The sequence below is a fragment of the Syzygium oleosum genome, unplaced genomic scaffold (genome assembly GCF_021117445.2).
Source record: "Syzygium oleosum isolate NSW1041296 unplaced genomic scaffold, Sole_v2.1 Sole_v2.06, whole genome shotgun sequence".
Taxonomy (NCBI): Eukaryota; Viridiplantae; Streptophyta; class Magnoliopsida; order Myrtales; family Myrtaceae; genus Syzygium; species Syzygium oleosum.
In genome coordinates this window covers 13,312,680-13,335,804 of record NW_026607490.1, presented here as the reverse complement: position 1 = coordinate 13,335,804, position 23,125 = coordinate 13,312,680, and the positions used below count along the sequence as shown (strand labels likewise).

At 40.4% G+C, this 23,125-nt stretch overlaps 1 protein-coding gene and 1 non-coding gene across 2 annotated transcripts; both read right to left on the bottom strand.

Annotated features, from left to right (window-relative positions):
* Positions 1–10,779: 10,779 nt before the first annotated feature.
* Positions 10,780–17,458, bottom strand: LOC115664358 (probable serine/threonine-protein phosphatase 2A regulatory subunit B'' subunit TON2). Its single transcript, XM_030586297.2, has 12 exons — positions 17,170–17,458; positions 16,261–16,352; positions 15,960–16,022; positions 15,751–15,849; positions 15,004–15,162; positions 14,431–14,502; positions 14,151–14,283; positions 13,578–13,642; positions 12,531–12,606; positions 12,338–12,439; positions 12,032–12,224; positions 10,780–11,254 (listed from the first exon to the last, which is right to left on the bottom strand). Exons 1-12 carry the CDS (start codon positions 17,306–17,308, stop codon positions 11,017–11,019), a joined length of 1,431 nt encoding a protein of 476 aa, XP_030442157.2. The 5' UTR covers positions 17,309–17,458; the 3' UTR covers positions 10,780–11,016.
* On the bottom strand, positions 11,590–11,707 carry LOC115664360 (small nucleolar RNA snoR104). Its single transcript, XR_004003585.1, has one exon. It is a non-coding gene; the product is annotated as a small nucleolar RNA snoR104 (small nucleolar RNA).
* Positions 17,459–23,125: the final 5,667 nt, after the last annotated feature.

Genomic DNA, 23,125 nt, shown 5'->3' with positions numbered 1-23,125 from the left:
GATCTGACTCAGCGAATATCAAACCCATAGACAGAAAGCTATATCCAGAGTGGATGGATGTGGTTCCTTATCCAAGAGTTTTTAAGATGCTCGATTTTCACCTATTCTTTGGCGAAGAAGAGCAATCGACAGTAAAGCATGTTAGTCGATTTGTTGCACAATGCGGTGATGCATCTCATGATAATTGTTAGAAGGTAAGGCTTTCCCCTTATCATTATTCAAGATTGCTTTCACATGGTACACATCTCTACCGACCAATTTTGTACACTCTTAGGAGCATATGAAAATACAATTTCACCACAAGTTCTACAGGTTAGTACCTGATGTGTTTATCGTTGATTTGGCTCCTATTAAATAGCAGAATAATTAATTGGTGGACAGTTTATGACTAGATTCAAAAAAACAAGAACCTTTTTTTCGTTGCTAGAAATACTTTCGTGGAAACAGCCTTTAACGGCCTGAAGTTTTCTTTAAGGGATAAACTGGAAGGTCAACCATATAGTGACCTTTTTCAATTGGCCAGAAAGGCGATTAACCACGAGAACCTACTAAAAAAAAGTAAGAGACCTAGTAAACATGATTTGACCTTTGTAGAAAGGTATAAATCTGAAGATGTCTTAGACCAAGGAGAATATGCTAAGATAGTCGTGGCCAAAATGGTTATCGACAAGCCATATGTTTCTCAAGCATTGAGACCAGCCAGAATCAAAGAGAAGTTAAAGGAGAACATCATGGTTTAAGGCATTAGACACTTCGTATTGCTTGTTTTTTCTTGTATTGTTAGACATGAACAAAATGGACGAGATTTTCGGCTTACTTTTGGCTGCTGGCCGAATAAAACTGACCGAAGGCCAAACCATACCGAACAAAGAGGAATTGGCCAACAAGAAACATTGTAAATAGCACCACTCATGGAGCCACAACATTGCCGATTGCATTTTTTTAGGAAGAATGTCCGGGAAGCAATTCAATGGGGGTGAGATTAAGTTTTTCGATGAAGAAGGAAAAGCCCCAATGGAGATAGACGTCGACCCATTTCCTCTTATAACTGAGATGGTATCGGTTAACTAAAGGGTAAGAAGCCGTGGCAGCCAAATCTGTGTGCTCGGTGGAAGTGGGAAATTAGTCAAAGCTACTATACTCCACCCAAAGATAAGATACCACAAGGAGAATTCCCTGGCCAGAGCACGCAATATAACCGTCGAATGAATCGTATTAACAGTCTTAATACTATGTCGCCCTAGGGTATTCGATCGAATTACCTTCCCTAGATGGAGTTTCTTCTTTGCCAATTTATGCTAAAGCATCCGCAAAATTTGACAAAGCAACCACAGTGTTGCTATGCAAAATTTCAAATTCGTCTCGTTGATTAAATTATGGCATGTATCTTTATCCAGAGTGTTGTGTTGTCAATTAAAGTCCTACGTAACATATTTGCATTCTCAAGTTTTGTCTTTAATCAAATTCCGACACAATTGGTTTGCGATCGATTTCATTATAGAGTCTATATTTTTCAAGTCTTGTCCTCGATTAAATTCCAGCATAGTTTGCATTTGTACAATTCTATTGAGGTTAAAGTTGTTGATTTTCTTATTACTTATGATATTTTATGTCCAGAGTCACCACAGACCCTGTCTCCTTTAATTAAAAATCATAGAACGACTTTCGATTAATGATATTTCGTCGCGGGAGAAATTCTGGCAAAAAACTATTATACGGCAGCTAATTCAATCATAAAATTTTCAATATAACCAAATTAATCACAAACCTTTTGACAATTTTCAAATGTAATCCCTGATCGAAATTCACTAACGTGGGGTGCAGGCCCTCGCCCAATGGGCGGCGATGGTCGTGGGTCATTGCCGAGGCCATCCCAAGAAGATGAACAATAGAAAAAAGAAAGAAAAGAAAAGAAAAGAAAAAAGGAATATAAAAAATTCTGGAAATTTTTTAAAAAAATGCAAAAACCGTCCATGTTAGCACCGATAGTCCCACATAAGATGGCCAGCACATGGCCGGTGGAGAATGGACCACCACATTAGCGCTTGGACTACGTTAAAAAATCGTCAAAATGTTTAAAACTAAATTCGCTAAATTGAAAAAATTTAGGATTGAATTTGCCGTCACAAAATATCACGAGTTTGAAAGAAGACAACTACCATTAACTTCTCACTAAGGGATAGTACTTTTGAGAATATTCTAATAATGGTGGAAATGCTTATGCTTTATTTTTCCGAGGGTGAGAGAAAAAATAAAACTAAAAAAACGGGTTCTTTCTTATTATTAATCAAAATTCAAGTTTGACAATCATGCTATTACTCTATTTTTCTTTTGGTTAACTTGAGAAAAAATGGTGGCGGCACAAGAACTGAGCAATGAGCCATACAAGGTAGGAAACTTTCTGAGTACGGTTCTAAGGGAAGAAATCAACCCATCTGGTCCAATTGGGAGAACAGGCGATTCGACAGGTAAACTCAGAAAGGCTCAATTCGATAAAGCTGTCGAATGCTTTTGCAACTTCCATTAGCTCTATCCTTTTATAATTAGCCGATTGAATTCGCACCAACTGCAACATGGTAGAAAAAACTTTTGTCGACACAGTTTTTTGGAAATAGAGACAGATCTCTCAGTCAGATGGCAAACAAACTCCGTAGTAGGCTAGTCGATGGTGCTAACAAATGCTTCCCTAATTAGTTGTAAATTACCCAATCAATCCTAATCATATTCTATGAATGCTAATTCAGTCATTTGCCTATGTAGTGTTAAAACCTTTTAAAGATTTTCTAACGCAATATTTTTGCCCAATTTTAGCCTAACGATTATGACGTAACATGTAAGAACAAAAGTGTTTGATTCTTAATCTCAACGTATTGTTGTGGAGATGACTTTCACTATATAAGAATATTACAAAGTGTTACAGTCGACAAGTAAAAAATACAGCAAAGGAAATGGTAAATGAAAAGATCCTTATATTACAAGAGCTATCAATTCATTGATTTTACAATTACCAATAACCTACTTGCGATTTTTTATTGTCATTTCCAGATTCTTCTTCATTGTTCTATCTCTGGTAATTATCTTCTTGATAGCCACATTTGTTGACAAACTAGTTCCTTTATCAAATAGAGAATTTGAAAATGTAAATCTTAATTAAGCAGTTGAAAAGTCATTTATGTGTTTGGAGGGCTATTAAATTTTGGTCCAACACACACATAGATGTACTTCCTGCACTTAAATAAATTAATGTCATACCATGAAAGGATTTTAAGGCAGAAAAAGATGGAAACCCAAATTAAATTTGCCACCTACCATATGCATGAGGTTTAAATTTTCTTCATTTATGGAATGTGGCATCTGTCCATATTTTGGCATAACGTCTATTTCTTCAGCATATATATAAGCTGCTCACCCAATTTCTTTCTCATGCTCATACACAAATCAGAACTTCCAAGGGCTGGAAAGAAAAACCAAGACAAAACAAAATGAAGAGCTTCCAAGTTGCTGCCATCCTCGTGCTTGCTCTATTCCTAGCTGCTAGTAAGCTTCTGATTTCTCATACTCCTAACTAATTTTGCTTGCATAATCAATAGACCTATTAAACGGGTGGGTCGGATCAGATTTGGGTCGGCTCATAAATGGTCTGATCCAAATTGACCCATTAACCCGTTTATGACCCATTTATTCATAGTGTAAATATCCCGACCCATACCCGACCCGATCCATATTGCTAAAACACTTTTATATTTAACCTAATCTAGGAATACTTGTTTCTTATGATTTTTTTTTAAATTATACTGCTAAAACATTTTATGCAATACAAAGCTAGTGAAAAAATTTTATAATTTTTTTTAAAATTGTGGTTCTGTTTGTTTTACGAAAAATGCGACATTTCTAGAAAAATTTTTCCATAAAGTCATTATCCAAGAAAATAAAAAAATTTCTGACGTTTGGCTGAAACTTGAAAATAAACTAGAAAATATTTTTCGATATTTGGTATATAAAATCTTATTTGATTTTACTTTGTGCATTCATTTTAATAACATTAATATTTTTCTTTTTTCTTTCTTCTTTTTCCTTTATTTTTGGCCGATCGCCGGCCGCCGTGGCCGGCGACCGACCACAGGCGAGGACGAGCTTGCCGGCCTCAAGCGAGGCTCTAGCCTCGCCGATCTGGTGAGACTCGAGCTCGCCGGCCTCGGGCGAGCTCGACCTCGCCGGATCTGGCGAGATGGAGCCTCGCCCGAGGCCGGCGAGACTCGAGGTCGCCGGAATCGGGCGAGCTCGAGGCTCGCCAGATCGGCGAGGCTCCAGCCTCGCCCGAGGCCGGCGAGCTCGAGCTTGCGCGGCCTCCGACGAGGTCGTCCCACCCCGGTGGCCGGTCGCCGTGGCGGACCACCACGAAAAAAAAAAAAAGAAAAGAAAAGAAAAATAAAAATAAAAGAAAAGAGAAAAATAAAAAATAATTAAATTTTGATTTTTTTTAAACATTTTTATAAAGAGGGAGAGAGTGTGTGGGATGGGTCTAGTGGGTGGGTTGGACATGGGTTCCAAACTCAACCCATTTAGACCCATTTATTTTTAAGTTTTAAAATTTAAAACCCATTTAAGGTTGACTCTTTAAAATTAAAGTGACCCATATATGACCCATTTATTTTTGAATGGGTCATATATGGGTTTAAGACCCATTTTGACACCTCTAATAATCAGAAACAAAAGCTAGCATTAATAAGATATTATGTTTAATTTCCTTTGAGAAGTAAATTTAACCTTGTGCTTTTCCCATGTTATTTTTAAATGTAGGCAATGTGATAGAAGGGAAATATACAGGACGCGTGTGTGGCAAGGACTATGACTTCCCCAGCTGTGAGGACCAGGCGTGCAATGCTCTTTGCAATAAAATCATTGGAGCCATAGAGAGGCCTCATGGCTTTTGCAATATGGATGGAACCAAGTGCCTTTGCTTTCACCCTTGCTAAGTGCCCCTGAAATAGTTACTAATGGGCCAGACTCGCTTTGACCAATAAAGGTGACTGCTTTATGACCTTTGGAAATTGTCTTTTCAATACAGTGAACATTTAGCTTTGTTACCAAAAATTTGTATCAGAATACACCACCTAAGTAACTTGCAACACAGAGGTAAATGGCTGAATAGGACGCGTAGACTATAACAAGAAGCATCCAAACTCAAGATAGTGGTAAAATACGACGGCCAACGCTTGTTATCAGCTTGGGTGAAGATCTCTGGCCGAATCGTCCATTTCCCTATCTCAGAACGTTCGACCAAATACTAGAACTTGCTTAGCAAAAACCAATCACTACGACTTTTAACCTCGTAATCCCCATGGTCATCTTGGAAAAACGCATGGATCGACAGTCGCTTCTACTGCTGATTCTGGCCACCCGAGCACTTCTGCTATTTGATGACTTGAAATTTTCTAATACTTATTGATTCATTTTCATGCATTCCTGATTAAAAATGTGGATTTTACTAATCTCCAATTGCAACATCACTACAAATATCAAAAGATATTCTACATGTTCAAGGAAAATCTAGTCCACGAAATAATCAACTTACGGTAGCATGGAAAAAAAATTCCATGCCGGACAAGCAAGACAAGAATTTGCCACTATGGCAACTAAGAAAACTTAAACTTGCAGAAACGGTCGGATTGGGTAGCTAGCACTGATCGGCCCTCTCCGCCCTTCTCCAATTAAATTTAGGACAAGGAAGAGACGGCTATCGACAATACTTTCAAAAGGAGGTGTAATTTGGTAAAAGAGATCTACTTTATTATTGAGATAAACCAAGTATATATAGGCTTAGGGTTAAGCCTTGATACAAAGACCTAAATACCCTTTCCTAAAATAAACCCAACTTGCTAATTATCTAATAATAAAACTAACACTCCCCCTCAAGTTGGGGCATACATATCAAAAAGACCTAACTTGCTGCAAATATATGAAACTCGTCCACGCCGTAGAGGTTTCGTGAAAATGTTTGCTAATTGCTCCTCAGACCGTGTATGTACCAGCTGTATATCACCACAATTCACCTTTTCCCGAACAAAGTGACAATCAATCTCTATATGCTTAGTTCGCTCATGAAACACTGGATTACTAGCAATATGAATGGCAGATTGATTGTCACAATGGAGAGTAGACGATCCTGCCATATGTAATCCAATCTCAATCAACAACATACGAATCCACGAAGCTCACTTGTAACGTTAGCCATAGCACGATATTCCGTTCGCACTAGATCGAGAAACAACCGATTGTTTCTTACTCTTCCACGACACAAGATTACCTCCAAGGAATACACAGTACCGATATAGACCGGCGATCTACGGGACAACCAGCCCAATCCGCATCGTAGTATCCCGTCACCTCCAAAGAGTCGGCTCGAATAACCATACATTAAGATAACCCCGATTATGGAATACAAGCCCTTGACACAGGGCTCCTTCAAATATCGTATAATATGTAAGACACTTGCCGGTGAGTAGTACGAGGAGAGCTCATGAACCGACTCACCACACTAACAAAGAAATGAGATATACGGACGAGTAATGGTAAGATAATTCAACTTGCCTACCAACCGACGATATTTTTCGGATCATGAAGAAGCTCCCGTGTTCGTTATCAAGCTTCACCCCGGGGTCCATAGGTGTATCACCAGGCTTAGCATCGTGCAAGCCCACCTCCTTAAGAATATCAATGGCGTACTTTCTCGAGAAAGAGCAATACTATCACCGATATGCAACTTCGATACCGAGAAAATATCGAAGTAGACCTAAGTCTTTAGTATTAAACTCCTTCGTAGAAACCGCTTGAGTCGTTTTATGCCTTCAACATCACTCCCGAACAATGATATCATCAACATAAACAACCGAATAACATACCCCTTCAAAGATGACATACTAAATACGGAATGATCCACATTGCATCGATGCATACCAAAGCGTAAAAAGACATCACTAAAACGACCGAACCAAGCACGAGGAGACGCTTTAGTCCATATAGAGCTTTAAGCAATCGGCATACCTTCTCCCCCTGAGCAACAAACCCGGGTGGTTGCTCCATATAGACCTCTTCTTGAAGATCCCCATGAAGGAACGCATTTTTAACATCAAGCTGATGAAGAGTCCACTTAAAACGAGCAGCCAAAGAAATAATGACACGAACAGAAGGAATTTTAGCCACTGGAGAAAAAGTCTCGTCATAGTCAATGCCATAATTTTGAGTATAGCCCTTCGCAACAAGACGCGCCTTTAAGCGCTCAACAGAACCATCAGGATGATATTTAACAACAAATACCCACCGACAACCTACCAATTGCTTGTCAGGAGGTAAAGAGACAAGTTCCCAAGTCTTGTTGTGTTGTAGTGCAGCCATTTCTTCCTCCATAGCACGAGCCCAACCTGGATGAGCTAAAGCTTCCTGCACACTATTGGGCACAAACACAGATGCGAGAGACGACACAAATGATGACATTTGAGGAGATAAATTATGATAAGACACAAAATGAGCAAGAGGATACCGAGATCGAGTACGGTGTGCAACGGGAGAGTCAACTCGGAGGTGATGGAAGAGGATCGAAGCCGGGGCGAGATAGTTGTGAGGCGTCGGCGATGGAGAGTCATGATTCCAAGCACGGCGAGGACCACGTGTATAGACTTGTAGTGGCGAGATGAACTTGGATTTGATGGAACAACATAGAAGAGACATATGGTGATTCTGCTTGGAGATATAGGTAGGGGAACTAACAATGTTTGAGAAGGTGAAGAAGACGGTGCAGACAAGAAACATTACCAAAAATGTCCGATCCTCGAAGAAGGTAACATCAGAGACGTACTCTCGACGAGAAGTAGGATTATAACAAACATAACCCTTTTGGGTACGAGAGTAACCAACGAAGACACATTTTTCAGCACGGGAGATAATTTGTCTAGGCCGGAGACAACCGATGGACAAAACAGACACAACCAAAAATACGAGGACGAATAGACCATAAAGGTTGATTAGGATGAAGAAGAGTAAAAGGAACAGCTCCCTTTAACACGGAAGATGGAAGACGATTAATAAGATGACATGCTGTACGAATAGCATAGCTCAGTAAGATTTAGGTACATGTGTATGAAGAAGAAGACACCGGCAACATCGAGTAAATGACGATTCTTACGTTCAGCAACTCCATTTTGTTGTGGAGTGTGAGCGCAAGAACTCGATGTAAAATACCACGAGATTCAAGGAAAGGAAGAAAGGTGGAAGAAGAAAAATACTCACGAGCATTATCTCGTACGTAAGCATTTAACAGGATATTCATACTCGAGTAGTAACTTCATTGTAAAATTGACGAAAGGAGTGAAATACCTCGACGATCTTTTATTAAATATAACCAAGTGGTACAGTACAATCATCAATGAAAGTGACAAAATAACGAAAACCAAATGAAGACTCTCGACTAGGACCCCAAACATCGAATGGACTAACTCAAATGGTTGAGAAGCACGACTCAAAACACGGGGTGGAAAAGACACACGATGATGCTTTCCCAACCGACACGTTTCACAATCAAACTTAAGACTCGATCTAGACACAAAAGGAAAATGACAAAGTGTATCTGTTAACGGATGACCCAGACGACAATGCAACCGATAAGAGTCATCCACGACCTTCTTCGAATAGTAGCGAAGAAAGAACAATCACGGGGTCTAGAAGATACAATCCACCACCTCACGCCCACCACCTATCCGGCGTCCGGTCTTAGATCCTGGAGGAAACATGAAGATGGAGAAAAGATGATATTGCAATCAAGATCACGAGTAATGGAACCGATGGATAACAAACTATAAGGGAATCGAGGAATATGGTAAACAAAAGGCAAAGATATGGAGGAATTCAATGACACACAACCTGCACTACCTACTTGAGATTTTGAACCATCTGCTAAGGTGAAGTGGAAGGAGTAGAAGAAGATGAAGTAAGAAGACGCGAATCACCGATCATATGATGAGTGGCACTGAATCAATAATCCAAGGACTAAGTGTATCTGTAGTGGCTAAGAGACAAGTACCATCATTATGTTGTGCCAAAGTAGCAACAGAGGCGAAGAACCACCAGGTTGTCGCGCTCTAATCAGCTCATCATATTCGCACGAGTCAACCGCACAGACTTTGTTCGGAAGCGATCCGGATGAAGAAGACCGAGGCTCAATATCAATGGAAGCCTGTAAACCCCGCAACTCAGGGATGGAGATCATAATAATAGTTAATAGTGTGTCCAGCCAACCGACAATGAGTACAAAAACGACCTCCACGACCTCCTCTAGCACTAGCGTACTACCACCTCGAGGAACACCTCGACCGAATAGTGCGGCCACGACCATGATTAAAGTTACTTGTACTCCAATTGCCACGACCACGAACTCCTTGATTACCACGAGCCACCATAGCACTATTATCGACATAGTTGAAGCTTTCGAATCGGGAGTGTACGAAGCAATCGAGAATATACTTCCTCTATGGAAGGAAGGGTGCCCAGAGAAGTAATCTGCTGTCTTAGGGCACTGTGATCCGGACCAAGACCTCGAAGAAAGAGGACCACCAGCATGTCTCGCTTCTCTCTCTTGCATCGAGTAACTCTGTTGTGATGGTGGAAGATGAGACCGAGTCGCAGACAAAGAAGTAAAACGAGCATAGTATTCGCCAATCCGGAAGGACCAATTTTAGCCTCAAATAATGCCTCCCACATATCACATACTCGACTCATATTATTCTGTCCAGAATAAAGGAAAGTGCATTTGGACCACACCTCACGAGCCGTCATACAATCCATAAAAAGAGGACGAATAGAATCAGTCATACTTCCCCCACGCGAGTACGCAACGCAGGTCGGTGACCCTCCATTCTTCTAAATTAGTGAATCCTCAGGTGGTGGTTCATGGAGCCACCTAGATTGGCGATTAGCATAAATAAAAGTAGAAAGGGCCATTGACCAACTCGGGTAATTCGTGCCATCCAACTTTACTAATGTGGTGTGTAAACCACTCATACCAAAGGAACCAAGTAGCAATAGTCGGGGTAGTCACCCCGAACGAACATCCGAAGTTACTAAATCGGTAGACATATCCACCAATTAAAAGAGAACACCGTAATCTATCGGATTATCACCAAATCCACTAAAAAAATGTGAACACCACCAACAGCAACTATCAATCACACTACAAGTCACCACACCAACTTCCACTACCACATCAACCAGATCTGCTCACCACATCAACCACCACTACACTTTAATTAAAAACAATGTCTTCACATCGAGACGAGGCAAGACAAAGAGAGAAACACGAGCAAAAAATCCCATAACCAAGACAGATCGGTAGAAGCAGCACGAACATGACCAAAAATTTCTTCACATCTGTTGCCTCTCTCTGCGAATCACATCATCGGGAAGAGGCGGCGAGTCGCGCTTTGGAGGCGCGGCGAGTCGCGCGCGGGGCGCGGGACGCGCCGAGGAGCGCGCGAGGTCGCTGAGGCGCGCGAGCTAAGACGCGCGAGACGTGTGGGTTCTTCGCTGGCCGTGAACAGTAGGCTAGGGTTAGGGCTTAATTTAGGATTAGGATTAGGGTTTTACTGTGGCTCTGATACCATGTAATTTGGTAAAAAAGATCTACTTTATTATTGAGATAAACCAAGTATATATAGGCTTAGGGTTAAGCCTTGATACAAAGACCTAAATACCCTTTCCTAAAATAAACCCAAATAACAGGAGGCTACATACAGAATAGAATACTACACTTTTCTTCTTTTGATAATTACACTGAATTATCCGAAGAAACACAAAATCAAGAAGCCAGTTCCAAAAGCCTAAAACTACACAATACTACACATGCCAAAGTAGCAATACACACCGTCAGTGTCAATGCAAACTACAAATCGCAACCAATGGTTGAGTTCAGACATCAGACTGGGGTTAGCATTAGGGACCACTCCAACAGTGGGGGGACGTGCTTTGTCATTCTTCTTCAGGTTCTTCCTCTTCTTGCAATAGGTTCTCCCTATTATCATGGGCCCAGAAACCACGCACATCAATGAGCATACTGGCTACTGTCCCACCTTGCTTGCAGGTCAGAAGATCGGCCGACGTGATTCTCAGCGGGTCAGCAGGTTTAACCATATCCCAGATTTCATCCCTAACGTCATCGATGCACAGCTCATAGTTCCCACCCTCAATCCATTTCTGATGCACGTCCCTGTCCATTGAGAAAGAATAATGCAGAGAGAGAGAGATAAGTGCAAGTTACCAAAACTCAACAAAAAGGAGGATGTCAAAGTATGCAGTAGTTTGCCCAAAGATGAAAAGTTGGTCCAGCACTGTTCCCATCCCATGGCATTAAACATATATTTTCGAGTCTTATGACCCTCTCTACCTCTAACCACCACCACCCCCCCGCAGTTCCTTCCTTTAAATAATATAAGGGAAAGGAAAGGACACCTGGCCAAATTTACGTAGTGTGATTAAAAACAAACAAGCCTTCATAGTCTGTTTATCAAAGGATTTCAGCACTCGAGAGTTCACATTCAATAATCATGTCTCTGCAACTTTGAGACTTGCACAACTTCCTTGAGTTATGCAAGCAGGAAACTGCAGAACTTTTCTATAGGAAGACTGTATCAGGTAACATCTCCACATACAGATGTTTCCCCTCTTTTCTTCCATTTGCAACTTCACTTTCAGGATACTCACATATGACACTATAAAAAGGCATGTTCTTCATAACTTTCACACTGTCAAAGCAGACTTTCCTAGTAACTAGATTATTTCGTCAATTTTGGAGCATTGGGCATAAAGAATATAGTCTTAAGTAACAATATGACAAGAGGAAAAGAAGATGGAAATCAAAACACATTTTTCACCTCATATAATGCTTTAGATTGAGTTTAAGAAGCTAAAATACTAAGAGGGAAACCGGTTTAGGACATGGGAGCCATTAAAAGCAACATTATGACAGTTGAAATAAAATATTGACCTGAACAGAGAGTGTATATCAGCTGTTGTGAGAAATCCTCTTCCATGGAGATCAAGACACCGAAAAAGATATGTTAATCCTTCAGGAGTGTCCTTGTTTTCCAGTGCCAGAACAAAGTCGAGAAAGCTCTCAAAATCCATCTCCCGAGAACTCCCGCCACCACTTTTCCCACGACGTATATGCTCATCAAATACTATAAGGAACATTAAGAAAATAAGTTGAATGAAGCCAGCGGATAAACCGATATTGGAAGTTAAGATTTTCAGGATTTTGCAATTAGCACAGGAAAGCAACTTTGTTTCCTACCTCTTTCAATGAAGATCTCTGTTAGTGAACCATCTGCATATTCTTTGAGCTCCTGCTTGCTCAAAGTTCCATTCATATCTTTGTCAAGTGCCAAGAACATATCTAGGAAAAAATGAAAAACGAAATGTGATGATGATATCAACTACGTGGAGATAAGAGGGATACCAAATACAGAGAAATCCAAAGCACTCACCACATATGCGCTGTGCAGATGTCAAGGAGAACCAATTTTCAGCTTGTTCAGTGTCAGTAACTTCTTCCTCACTCTCCTGATGCAAATTTAGAAAAAGAAAATGCCTAAGCATCAATACAAATCTTCAATATCAATCAATAAACCTTTAATGGTAAAATAAGTGATCGACTCATTGATTAGTTTAAGCTTTAAAATTTCCTTTCTTAACTAGCTCATGCAAGTGCTTGTTTCTTTTCTGCTAGCAAATGGATTTCACTACACATTTGAGAAGAGATTGCTTCCTGATATCCTCCGGTGCTAGACACAATACTTATCCGATCCCCAACCTCCTTATAAACCCTCCCCTTAAAGCATTGACAATTAAAGCTGAGCAGCCTCTCCCTAACATCTAACAGCCAATACAAATCATTGGAAGTGCACCTGGGGGGTGATTAGCCATCTAAAAGAGATCAAGTACAGGTAATGGCATACGAGAAGATTCAATTGAGAAGCCCTCTAAAAGATCGTAAACCAAGAATTGCAATATGCTGTGAAATGGCCTGAAGAAACAAGTGTATATGTTAATCTCCTTCTACCCAGTCTACAAGAGGAAATGAACGGGCATCCACCAGCAGCCTATCGTCAAAATAAGGTCTATCTAATAAAAATTGTGGAGAAGAACCAAATGTGTGCGAGACAAAATGTTGTCAACAGAAACTACACCTACTAAAACTCAGCCAATAAGACGCTCCTAGATGACTTTTTAGCAAGTTTCCTTCTCAAAGCTGTTCCAGGTGGCATACCAAACTGGTATTTGCTCGAGTCAAGAAGTATAAAAGAACTTCTCCAACTTAGAATGAAAAACAGGAACTAGGTGACAGAAAAAGGATGTGCAAATGATAAAACCTTCTTATCATCAGGAACAGGAATTCCCAAATAAAAAGTGAGCAAATAATCTACAGCCCAGGGGAAGCAGGAAAAGACAGGAGGATTGACGTCTACAACAACTTAAAACTGTTTTATCAGAACATTTGAAAGCGTTGCAAGAAAATCTTCATTTATATCTACCTGGTGCAGTTCCATAAGTTCTTGAAGGCAGTTACTAAGCAGCACCTTCTTTATACATGCTTTCCCTGGAAAGAATTTACGGAATCAGCTGCTTTTAACCGAAGCGGAACTTCAGAGTTCAGACCTAAACATCCAAATATCCTATCCTTACATGGAAAAGAATGTAACAAAAACTAATCCACCATATCTATATAGTCATGTTCCATAAGCCATCTAATATGTCACAGCAATACTGTCGCCAATTAAATTGGAATTTAAGACTGGTCAACACTGACTTAAAGAAATCCATAAACTCCATCTCGTAGCATTTAGAAAACTGCCAGACCATCATTAAGCAACAAGAGGTCACTGGTATGACCAGAAATTTTATTTACACACCCTAGTATACCAGATTTAGTAACCAACATAAAAAGGAAATGCACAAGCAAACTCACAGATTATTCTAAGGGTGCCACAGTAGTCAATAAAAGAGGAAAAAAGCTTCAATAACAAGTACATTCAAATATAACTCCGATCATGGTTCAATAAAGGAGACAACCATAGACACTACCTGTATAAGATCTAGCCACATACCTCGTCTATGAGGATCACAGAAGAAGAAGAACTTGCGTGCAGCAATGCGGCAGTACATTTGAACAAATGCAGCAGGCATGTCTCGTAGCTGTGCCAAATTAGGAATCAGACCCCTTATGTAAGCCTCCATTTCCTAAAACACAAAACCAGGTCAGCTTCTTCACAAATCCAGACAAGTGATAGCAGTTAGACAGACACCATTATGACACTGCAACATAAAAGTCCTCTGACAAAATAGAGAAGTAGAGTAGAAACGAAGCACGAAAAGGCAGTATCATACATGAGGTTGAAGGAAACCATCAGAATCTTCATCTAGCTCACTCATATCAATTCTGGCCTGCGTTAGTGAAACCTGAAGAAGAAAGGACACATACATTTTAGCAACAGATAGACTTATATGTTGTTCTAGATAACTGATTCAAGCCTAATATTGAGCTCTGCAATTTGTTAATGAGAATAGCATGATCCACAAGCGTTACCCTTTTCTTGACAAGATGGAATTTTATTGATAAAAGAATTGTTCGAGTACATTAAAAATATAAAAGAACAGATAAGGATAAATAATCTGCTACACATCAATCCCAAGCGTTCATGTTCAATTATAGGCATAATTACATCCCTTACCAATACATATTCAACACACAGGACAGGAGTCAATACCGACACTGCCAATGCTCAATAACCAATATGCTGATGAAGCAAGAAATGACTTAATTTAAAATTAACAAGTCATGCACAATGGCCTTGTACTTTTCTTCACCATGCACTTTCAGATTATACAGTAACGAAACTATTCATGTGGACTCCACTGACAATCAAATTTTCAGTGGACGCATCAATGAGTAAGACATACCGTGCGCATCACATAGAGGTAGAAAGGAAGAATGGCAATTCGTCCTGACTCGTCTTTCTCGAATTTCATGAAATTTGAAGGGCTGAAGAATCGTCGGCATTTGGGGCCTATTTGCTCTGTACATACAGATGCAATATGGCAAAAATCTTCATAGTTCATCTGAAAAAGAAGGAATTTTCAAAACTCATTCAGAAACCATTATTACAAACACTAAAAGGAAAGCTGCCTATACATGTAAAGCAACAACCGTTTGAAAGAGGTGCAAGGAGGGAGCACTTTTTTTAAAACAGTAATAACAAACTTGTTAGAAAGGAGGGGGTATTGCTTGGAGCATACATTTCAATTAATCTCTTGAGCATTACATCAAAAATCAGCAATACCACCAGTAACAGTCACTGAGAAAATAATCTTCAAATTGCATTTTAAGATGATCAGTACCATTGCGAAAGAGATTGTAAGAGTCAGAAAACAGCTGTCTATCGATGTAAAGCTCCATGATTTTGAATATATGGAAGAGGATACGAGGAAGCTTTACAATAAGTATTCAATAAATATGAAAAAGAAGGAAAGGGGTAATGCTGGGAGAAAACAATTGAATTGCTCTCTCTCTAAGAATTTGATCAAAATTTGACAATAAATCCCACCAGTAACTTCCATTCACAAAATGCAAAGAACACCGCAGACCTGTGAAGACAAAGTCATATAAAACAAGGTACACAAAAATGGACGATGCTAAAATAAACAGACCTTTTCTGCCCCTGTAGCATCATCGATGACACAATTTTCTCTCAAGCAAACCCACATTGCATCTAGATCATCCGCGTTAAGCAAAAGATCCGATTGCTTCTGCAAAAGTGCAAGATAAATGTGAACTTCTTAAGAAAGAAAAGTACAAACTACTTCGAAGCTTCTTTAGATTTCTTAAGAACTCTGTTGCCAGTACAATAGATACATACCTTGAGAAAACGGTATTTTGCAAGCCTCTGTACTCTATGACTAATGGATCCTTCTTCTGGTTTCTAAGAGGGTGAGTAGAAAATCAGGATTGATTAGTCATCACACAGAAATATAAGTATACCAAGCAAACGAAATCACATTCTACAATAATTAAGGAAAATTCCTGCCCTTATACTTTTAAACCAGCTCTCTGGGAACTTGGTTCAACCAGTGAAAGCAAAACATGAGGCAAATACACTTGTTAACAGGGAATGAACAACTAAGTATCATATAACCATTCAAAACGATTCTATTGCATACCTTCTTATAAAAACTTGGAATGGTGCCAGCTTCAGCACTTTTTTGTTGCTTCTCCTTGAATATGTCAAGCAAAATCCTCTTGGTCTCAAGTTCTACAAGGGGGAGAAATAAGATGATGATCAACTCCATATGCATGCTATATTTTGCAAGTGCATGCAAGCCGTTCCAGGATGGAGGGATCAGGGAGGAAAAACTTCATCTACCCTAATTAACCGTCTCGGAACAGGCATGCTTCAAAAACTGTGTCCGAGTCTCTACACCCAACGTAGCTAAGGCCCTCTTCTGCTTTATACCATAGCAGCTGATATGTCATGAAAGATTCAAAACTAAAACAAGAAGAATAAGAGCTCATGTCATTTTTTCTTCCCAATTACGTATCGATATAGAAAACTGGAGCTAATTCCCACTTGTCCACTCAGACACCTCAAGATTAGTCTCCGAAGAAGGGGTCACATTTACTCTCCATCGTCATGTTACCCCTACATTTCAATATTATAGGGCAAGCAAGACAACATATACCCAAACAAAAGAATATGATATCACCAAACCCATCAACCATATTTTCAAGTCCAAAGCATCATGCCGCTTAACGAATACAATCTCTCGACGCCACATAGCTTCAGCAGATCACTAATTGCTAAAATTGAAAAGGATGCTAAGAAGAGGTCACTTCCGAAACGAGAGCTCAAAATCTTTCCTCCCCTCCCCCATTTCACGAGCTCCAATTTTGCCCAAATAACAGGTAAATTAGCTGCCTCAGCTCGTATACTCTACCGTCAAGATCAACCCCAAGATCAATCGGTGAAGTCCCACGGAAGAACGCGCGAGACATCGAACGTATTGCATTGAGTAGGAAAAACCAAATCACGCTCGAACGGAGAGGTACGAATGTAAAGGAGGAAAACGGACCCATCAAGGCCTCGGAACCGAGGCCGGCACCGGATCCGATGAAGCGGCGGAGGTTGCGGACCCAGGGCATGGAGGACGCCGGGGGGATCTTCCTCTGCGACGCCTCGTGGCTCTCGCCGTCGCTCGAGCCGCCGTACATGGCGGCGACGGGAGCAGCTTCGCGGCGGCGGATTTGGAACTGGGAACTGGGAAAACCCTAGGCGAAGCGCATTGCAGTCGAGGAGGGAGAGCGAGAGAGAGAGAGAGAGAGAAATGGAGGATTAGACTGATGAAACTGGAGAGGATGATCGCAGCTTTTTCAGCTTGCGAGCTTCTTGGAAAAAGAAGTTGAGAAGCACTTTTTTTTTTTTGAAATTTTTTTTAAAATTTTTTCCAAAATTTTCCCTCTTGAAAATGGAAATTTTTTTCCTATTTCGAAATATTTATTCCAATTTTCACCTCGTGGTTCCCTGCCAAACATCACGCGAAAATTATATTCGAGCATTTTTCACCTATCTGATTTTTTGCTACGCATCTTTCTTCGTGCTCTGAATGCATTTTTTGTGAAAAAGTGTCGGTAAAACAGCTTTCCAAATGTGGAACGACGTGGAAATCAAGAAAAGATGTGAAAGGTCATTTTGTGGATTTTTTGGATAGGAAACACGGATGGAGGATAAAAATAAAAGTACCAAAAATTGGAGGCAACTGCGACCATTTTATGTAAAATGATAGTGAAATGTGAAGATGATGGGAAAATAAAATAGGACAACCGGTGTTTGTTGATTGATTGGCGGTCCTTTATTCAAATGACGATCATAATATTTATAAATACTAGCGACATTAATAACAATTACAAAGAAAGCAAATACCATCCTACGCGATTCCTATAATGCAACGATATGTATTTACAAATGGTTACCAAAATGCCCATTATTCGATGATTATGATCTCATCACTTGCTCCACGTTAACGGTTTCTTCTGCAACTTATAACTACTCTTCCTGACGATGTTAACAAAGCATATTTCTCGGCCATTATCATTAATGGTTTTCAAGATTTTACGTCTCTGTGAACCGGTGATAGCGTTGGCTTCACGATCAAAATGGATTGTCATGATTTTAGCCGAAATTGTTAGCCTTCTAACTTGAACATTTAATCTCGGTCCTAGTTTGTCGATCTTCCTTTCAGCCGAGTTTCACTTACCATCATCTGGTGGCTCAAAACTTAGTAATTTTTTCATGTGTCCTATGTCGGCAAATCCTCATCACCTTTGTCGGCTATCTATGGTTGCCGACCAAAAGGACTTTTTTTTTTTTGTCAGTAAATTTCATCTTAGGCATGCCTTGTTCGGTCTTATTCAATCCGCGTTGACGGTCAATAATTTGCGCAATTTTGGATAACAACACGGAAATAATTTAAAAGATAATTGGGACTGATCTTTTATAATCTAAAAGGTAATCATAATATAAAACACACCCTTGATACCGTATCATGGAGACTTTTTTTCTTAATTGAGATAATTGCTCAAAACCTCTCGAACTTTGACATCATTGCACAATGGCTCTCGTCTTAATAACCCACATACTTCGAAAAGTTATATATTATCTTTTAAATTATTATTTTCATCGCAGTAGCTAGTTTTTTTGGTCTGCAAAGCCATTCGGTATCATAAAAAATTTAGAGTGCCTCATTTTGCTCGACCAAAATAATCTCTACTAAATACTCTTAATTTTATTGGCCATGCTCGATTCTATATTTTAACTTATTTTGTATTTGTCATCCCGTCGCTCGGGTAAAAATGCTTTAAGCTTTTAACTTATTTCTTGCTCTTCATTAGTCAATGACGGTAACATATTAATCATCTTTTAAATCAAAAGATATATTTTTACGTTTCAGATAAAATACATTTTCGTGAAACTCTCGAATTTTAAATTTGTTTTATTCCAATATGCAAGCATTTTTCGTTTTTAAATACAGTTAATACAAGCTCATGCTAATATTAATTTCCGTATCCCAAACCGTATATGATCTCCGTATCCTTAATCTTACCTTACATAGATTGCTCCGTATCTGACAAACGGGATATGATTGGCTTATCTTTTCCCTTCTCCAAGCGTGCGTCATCCCTAGGAGCCTGACCGCGCGTGTATATATAGTCTCGTTGGTGCGCACGGCCTCCTCACTGCGTCTCCTCCGCTAACCTCAATGGCGGCGACCGGTTCTGCCCTCTGAGAGACGGCCGCTCCCATCGGAGCTCGCTCGCCGGCGACCGCATCTGCTCCGACTCCGAGCCTCGAAGGTCGTTACCCAGGACAGAGGATCTTTCGGATCCACCAGTTTTAACCGGCAAAAGCAGTTTAAAGGGACTCTTCAGGACGAGATCGTGCGTGTTTGTCTCGCTCCGTGCAGATGGGTCGGTAAAACTCGCTTCCCTCTCTGCATCCGATCGACCCTTTATCGTATTCATGTCCACAACTCAATCTTGGGTTGTTTGTGGGGGGAGGGTGGAGAGTTTTGCCCCGGCTGCGGGACTTGGGCGATCGAAAGGAATGATCTTGCTTGCGATCTCGTGCTGAATGTTTCGTTAAACTGTTTTTGCCGGCTAAAACTGGTGGATCTGGGACTTTTTCTGGTTTGGGTGGGATCTCGAGGCTCGGATTCGGAGCCGGAGCGGTTGCGGCGAGCATCCTGATGGGGCTGCTCTTTCTCGAGGGCAGAGCTGCTCGGGCATCGAGGTTAGTCGATGGGATGCAGCGGAAGTCTCGGGTTAGGTTCGCGGTCCATCCCGTTTTTGCTTGATTATGAATATGATCTTCCATTGCCGAGCCAATAGGAAAGATGCTCTGGTATCGATGCCGGCCTTGCGTGGAGATGAGATTCGGAGCGGCGGCTCTACTCTGTCCGAGCTCGGTGAAGGCTTTGCTGGTGAAGATCAAATTCTGGATGTATTAGTAGGTTGTTTGTTCCACATCTTTATGGCGTTTGTAATCAACAAACTGTAGAAATTGCTACAATGGTTTACCAGTGTAATTCTTGGTTGCGGGAGATATTTTGCTCTTTGATTTACTTGAGGCATGAAGCAATCTTTGTTCTAAAGTTGTTCTCTTTCTGTGGATCAAAGGCACATTAACATAATGGGTACTAATCAAAAACTGCAAATTGTTATACCGGTTTGTGTCGGGTTGACCCAAATTGATCCATTTTTTTAGTGATCCATATGCGACCCCTTAATGGATAAAGTACACTTGTACCTGTCGGTTTGGATGATCCTTTTTTATGAAATACACGACCCATATCCAACCTAGATACAATCTATATCGAACCAATCCGGGCTCCATTTGTAGCAATTTTTCTTGTCAAATTGTTGCCTCTGAAGATTGGGCGACTCTGTGAGTTGGCTCGCCGAGTGAGTGTTGGCGTGAAGGTGGTGATTCGAAGAGGTAGAATGAAGAATGTGTCATGAGCTCTCCAATTGAAGTACTAACGGTTGCTTCACAAAATCATTTCCTCTTCGTGCTTGCAGCAACCAATTCAGAGGCCAAAAGTTTGAAGGGCCTGATGATGCAACAAAGATGCAGGACACAAGACCAGATATAAAGAAGAGAAATCACATTCGATGAAAATACGAAATCTAGTCTCAATGTGTTGTCTGCAGAATAAGCAAAATGAGCTAGCAGAGCCACCACCACTCCATCTTTCAATCCTTTCAAAGGTAGGAAGTCGATCAAGGATTGCAAGCCGAAGTAATAAAAGCAAATGCAGGCACATCATCTGAGAACGACACCGACATATGCCATAGAACCTTTGCACTCTTGGTTCTTACGGCATACCGATATTGATGATCAGGCTAAAGATTGATGGACTTTTGGAAGCTTCGTCCAAGCATAAGTGAAATTAGAGCAGCACGAGAGAGCCCAGATCGTCCTTATTAAGCCTGTGTTACCTTAACCAAGAATCCTGATCTCAGTAGAATATGCCACAGCCGGTTAATGATAGAAGCAGTGTTCAGCGGATCCTTGTAAGGCCAAGACCATCTTCATGCTTGGGTAGGAATGCATGCTTCCATTTGACCTTAACTCCACCTTTCCTTTCAGGATCTCCTTTCCACAGATAAGACCTACACTTCTGCTGAACATTGCGATTGACCATTTTGACGCAAATGGTTGGCGAGACTACAAATAACTGATTTAAGCAATTGCAGCTTGTTTGCATAGGAAAGCCTCTTGGCTGTCAGCACTTATACCAAAGGCACATCAAGGTACTTTGCAGGTAACTTCCTTCTTTGAAACCCAGTTATAGTAGGAAGTCCTGAAACAAACTCCTCTGTATGATCAGCCGTGACTCTTTATATGGCTGAGTTAAGACATGAGATTCTTCTAAAGTAACTAAAGACATAAAGTATAAGCCTGAGAGCATCTACATTCCCTTTCAAAAACATGATCACATCATCCGCAGACAAAGGTGATTCAGCTGAAGCTTTGATCAGAAGGGATGATACTTGATATCAGCAGCAGCAGCAGCAACTTCGAACAATCTAGATTTCACTTCCATAGCTAAGAACAGACGGATAGGGCAAAAGTGGGTCACCTAGTCTCACACCTCCCTTTCCCAGAAAAAATCCCTCAAGTGAACCGTTAAAGTTTACAGAAACCCATTTAAATTAAGATCAGATCATCAACCGCCCCCTTTGGATGGCAAATTCGATGGTGATGAGTGAGTAAATAGAGGAGAGATAAGGAAGATAAAGAAGCAACGTTATTTGAGTTACTCAGTGCAGGTGCGCGAAGCCAGATCAACTGGAAAGTAGGGAGTTCACCTCTTCGGAGGACTATCGGAGATGGGCGGCGATGATGCCGGAGATAGCTGGTGAGGGTGCCGGAGACGCTGATCAGTTGGGATCAAAGAGGAGGGTGAGTCATGATTAATGCAATCGAAGAGGGAGAGAGAAAAGAGGAGTGAAGATCGAACACGGTTGACCCCTATTTTAAACTTGAGATGACTCAAATACATCGCACTTCAATGAATTTGGTTAAAGTACGAGTTTGTAACCCATCTGGCAACTCTACCCCAATTTCGTGGTACAAAAAATCCCAGGTACAGCAATGCCAATTCTATCTTTCATAAATTACTTATGTCCAATACTTTAAGCTAATATTGGACTAAAGTATCGGTCCGTAATTCTTTTGCAACACGAAAAAATGTTCGAAGTAAATGTTGTACGAATATACTTGTAAGACGTTTGCAGTCGAAAAGGCATGTCCAGTCCAGACACAATTTCCTGAGTTCAAACCCAAACCCGAGCCCGACCACACTTCAAGTCCTTCATGAATTGCTAAGGGCAAATCTTGACCTCAGTGTATACCCGACTCGCGGCAGTACTACGTACCATTCGTGATTAGAATTTCTCGGTAGGTTGGGGAGACTCTCAGGGTAATCCTCGCAAAGATTGTCTGTCATCGCCTTTTTTTATTTTTTCCCGAGTTAGAATAACAAAGAAAAGGCTAGATAAGCCGATACAGGTGTGTAATCGGGTGAAGTCGAGTCGCTAAAAGCACGAAGCTTGACCTCGATTGGATCAGTAGAACACTTCCTGCTCGCGCTTGGTTTGAATAGAGCAGATCACGATGGTCGAATGGAACCTCGACTTGATATTCGCTATGTTCATTTTTATAACCAATAAATATCTATGAGCATATAATAGAAATTTGTTGGGGAACGACACGTGCGGGCCTCTAAACTCTAGTTTAAGGTTCGATGTCGTTTCAGACTATTAATTTGTTCGACATAGTCTTTATAATATTTATTATAGTTTATGAATTTTTAAACATTCTCCTATAGTATAAGGACTATATTGAACATTTTATAATAATTTAGAGATTATATTGAATAAACTAAAAATTTAGAGATGATATCGTGTCGAAATTCAGGGAGGACTGTATCGTATAAATAGTAAATTTCAAGGTATCTTACAAGTTAC

What these genes read in the sequence shown, in the direction of transcription:
- LOC115664358 (XM_030586297.2), bottom strand. Translation starts at nt 17,308, where the DNA reads ATGTACGGCGGCTCGAGCGACGGCGAGAGCCACGAGGCGTCGCAGAGG. An exon ending in TTCCAAGTTTTTATAAGAAG is followed by an intron (nt 16,023 to 16,260) that starts GTATGCAATAGA and finishes TCACCCTCTTAG; the next exon opens with AAACCAGAAGAAGGATCCAT. An exon ending in CTGTGATCCTCATAGACGAG is followed by an intron (nt 13,643 to 14,150) that starts GTATGTGGCTAG and finishes AATTCTTTCCAG; the next exon opens with GGAAAGCATGTATAAAGAAG.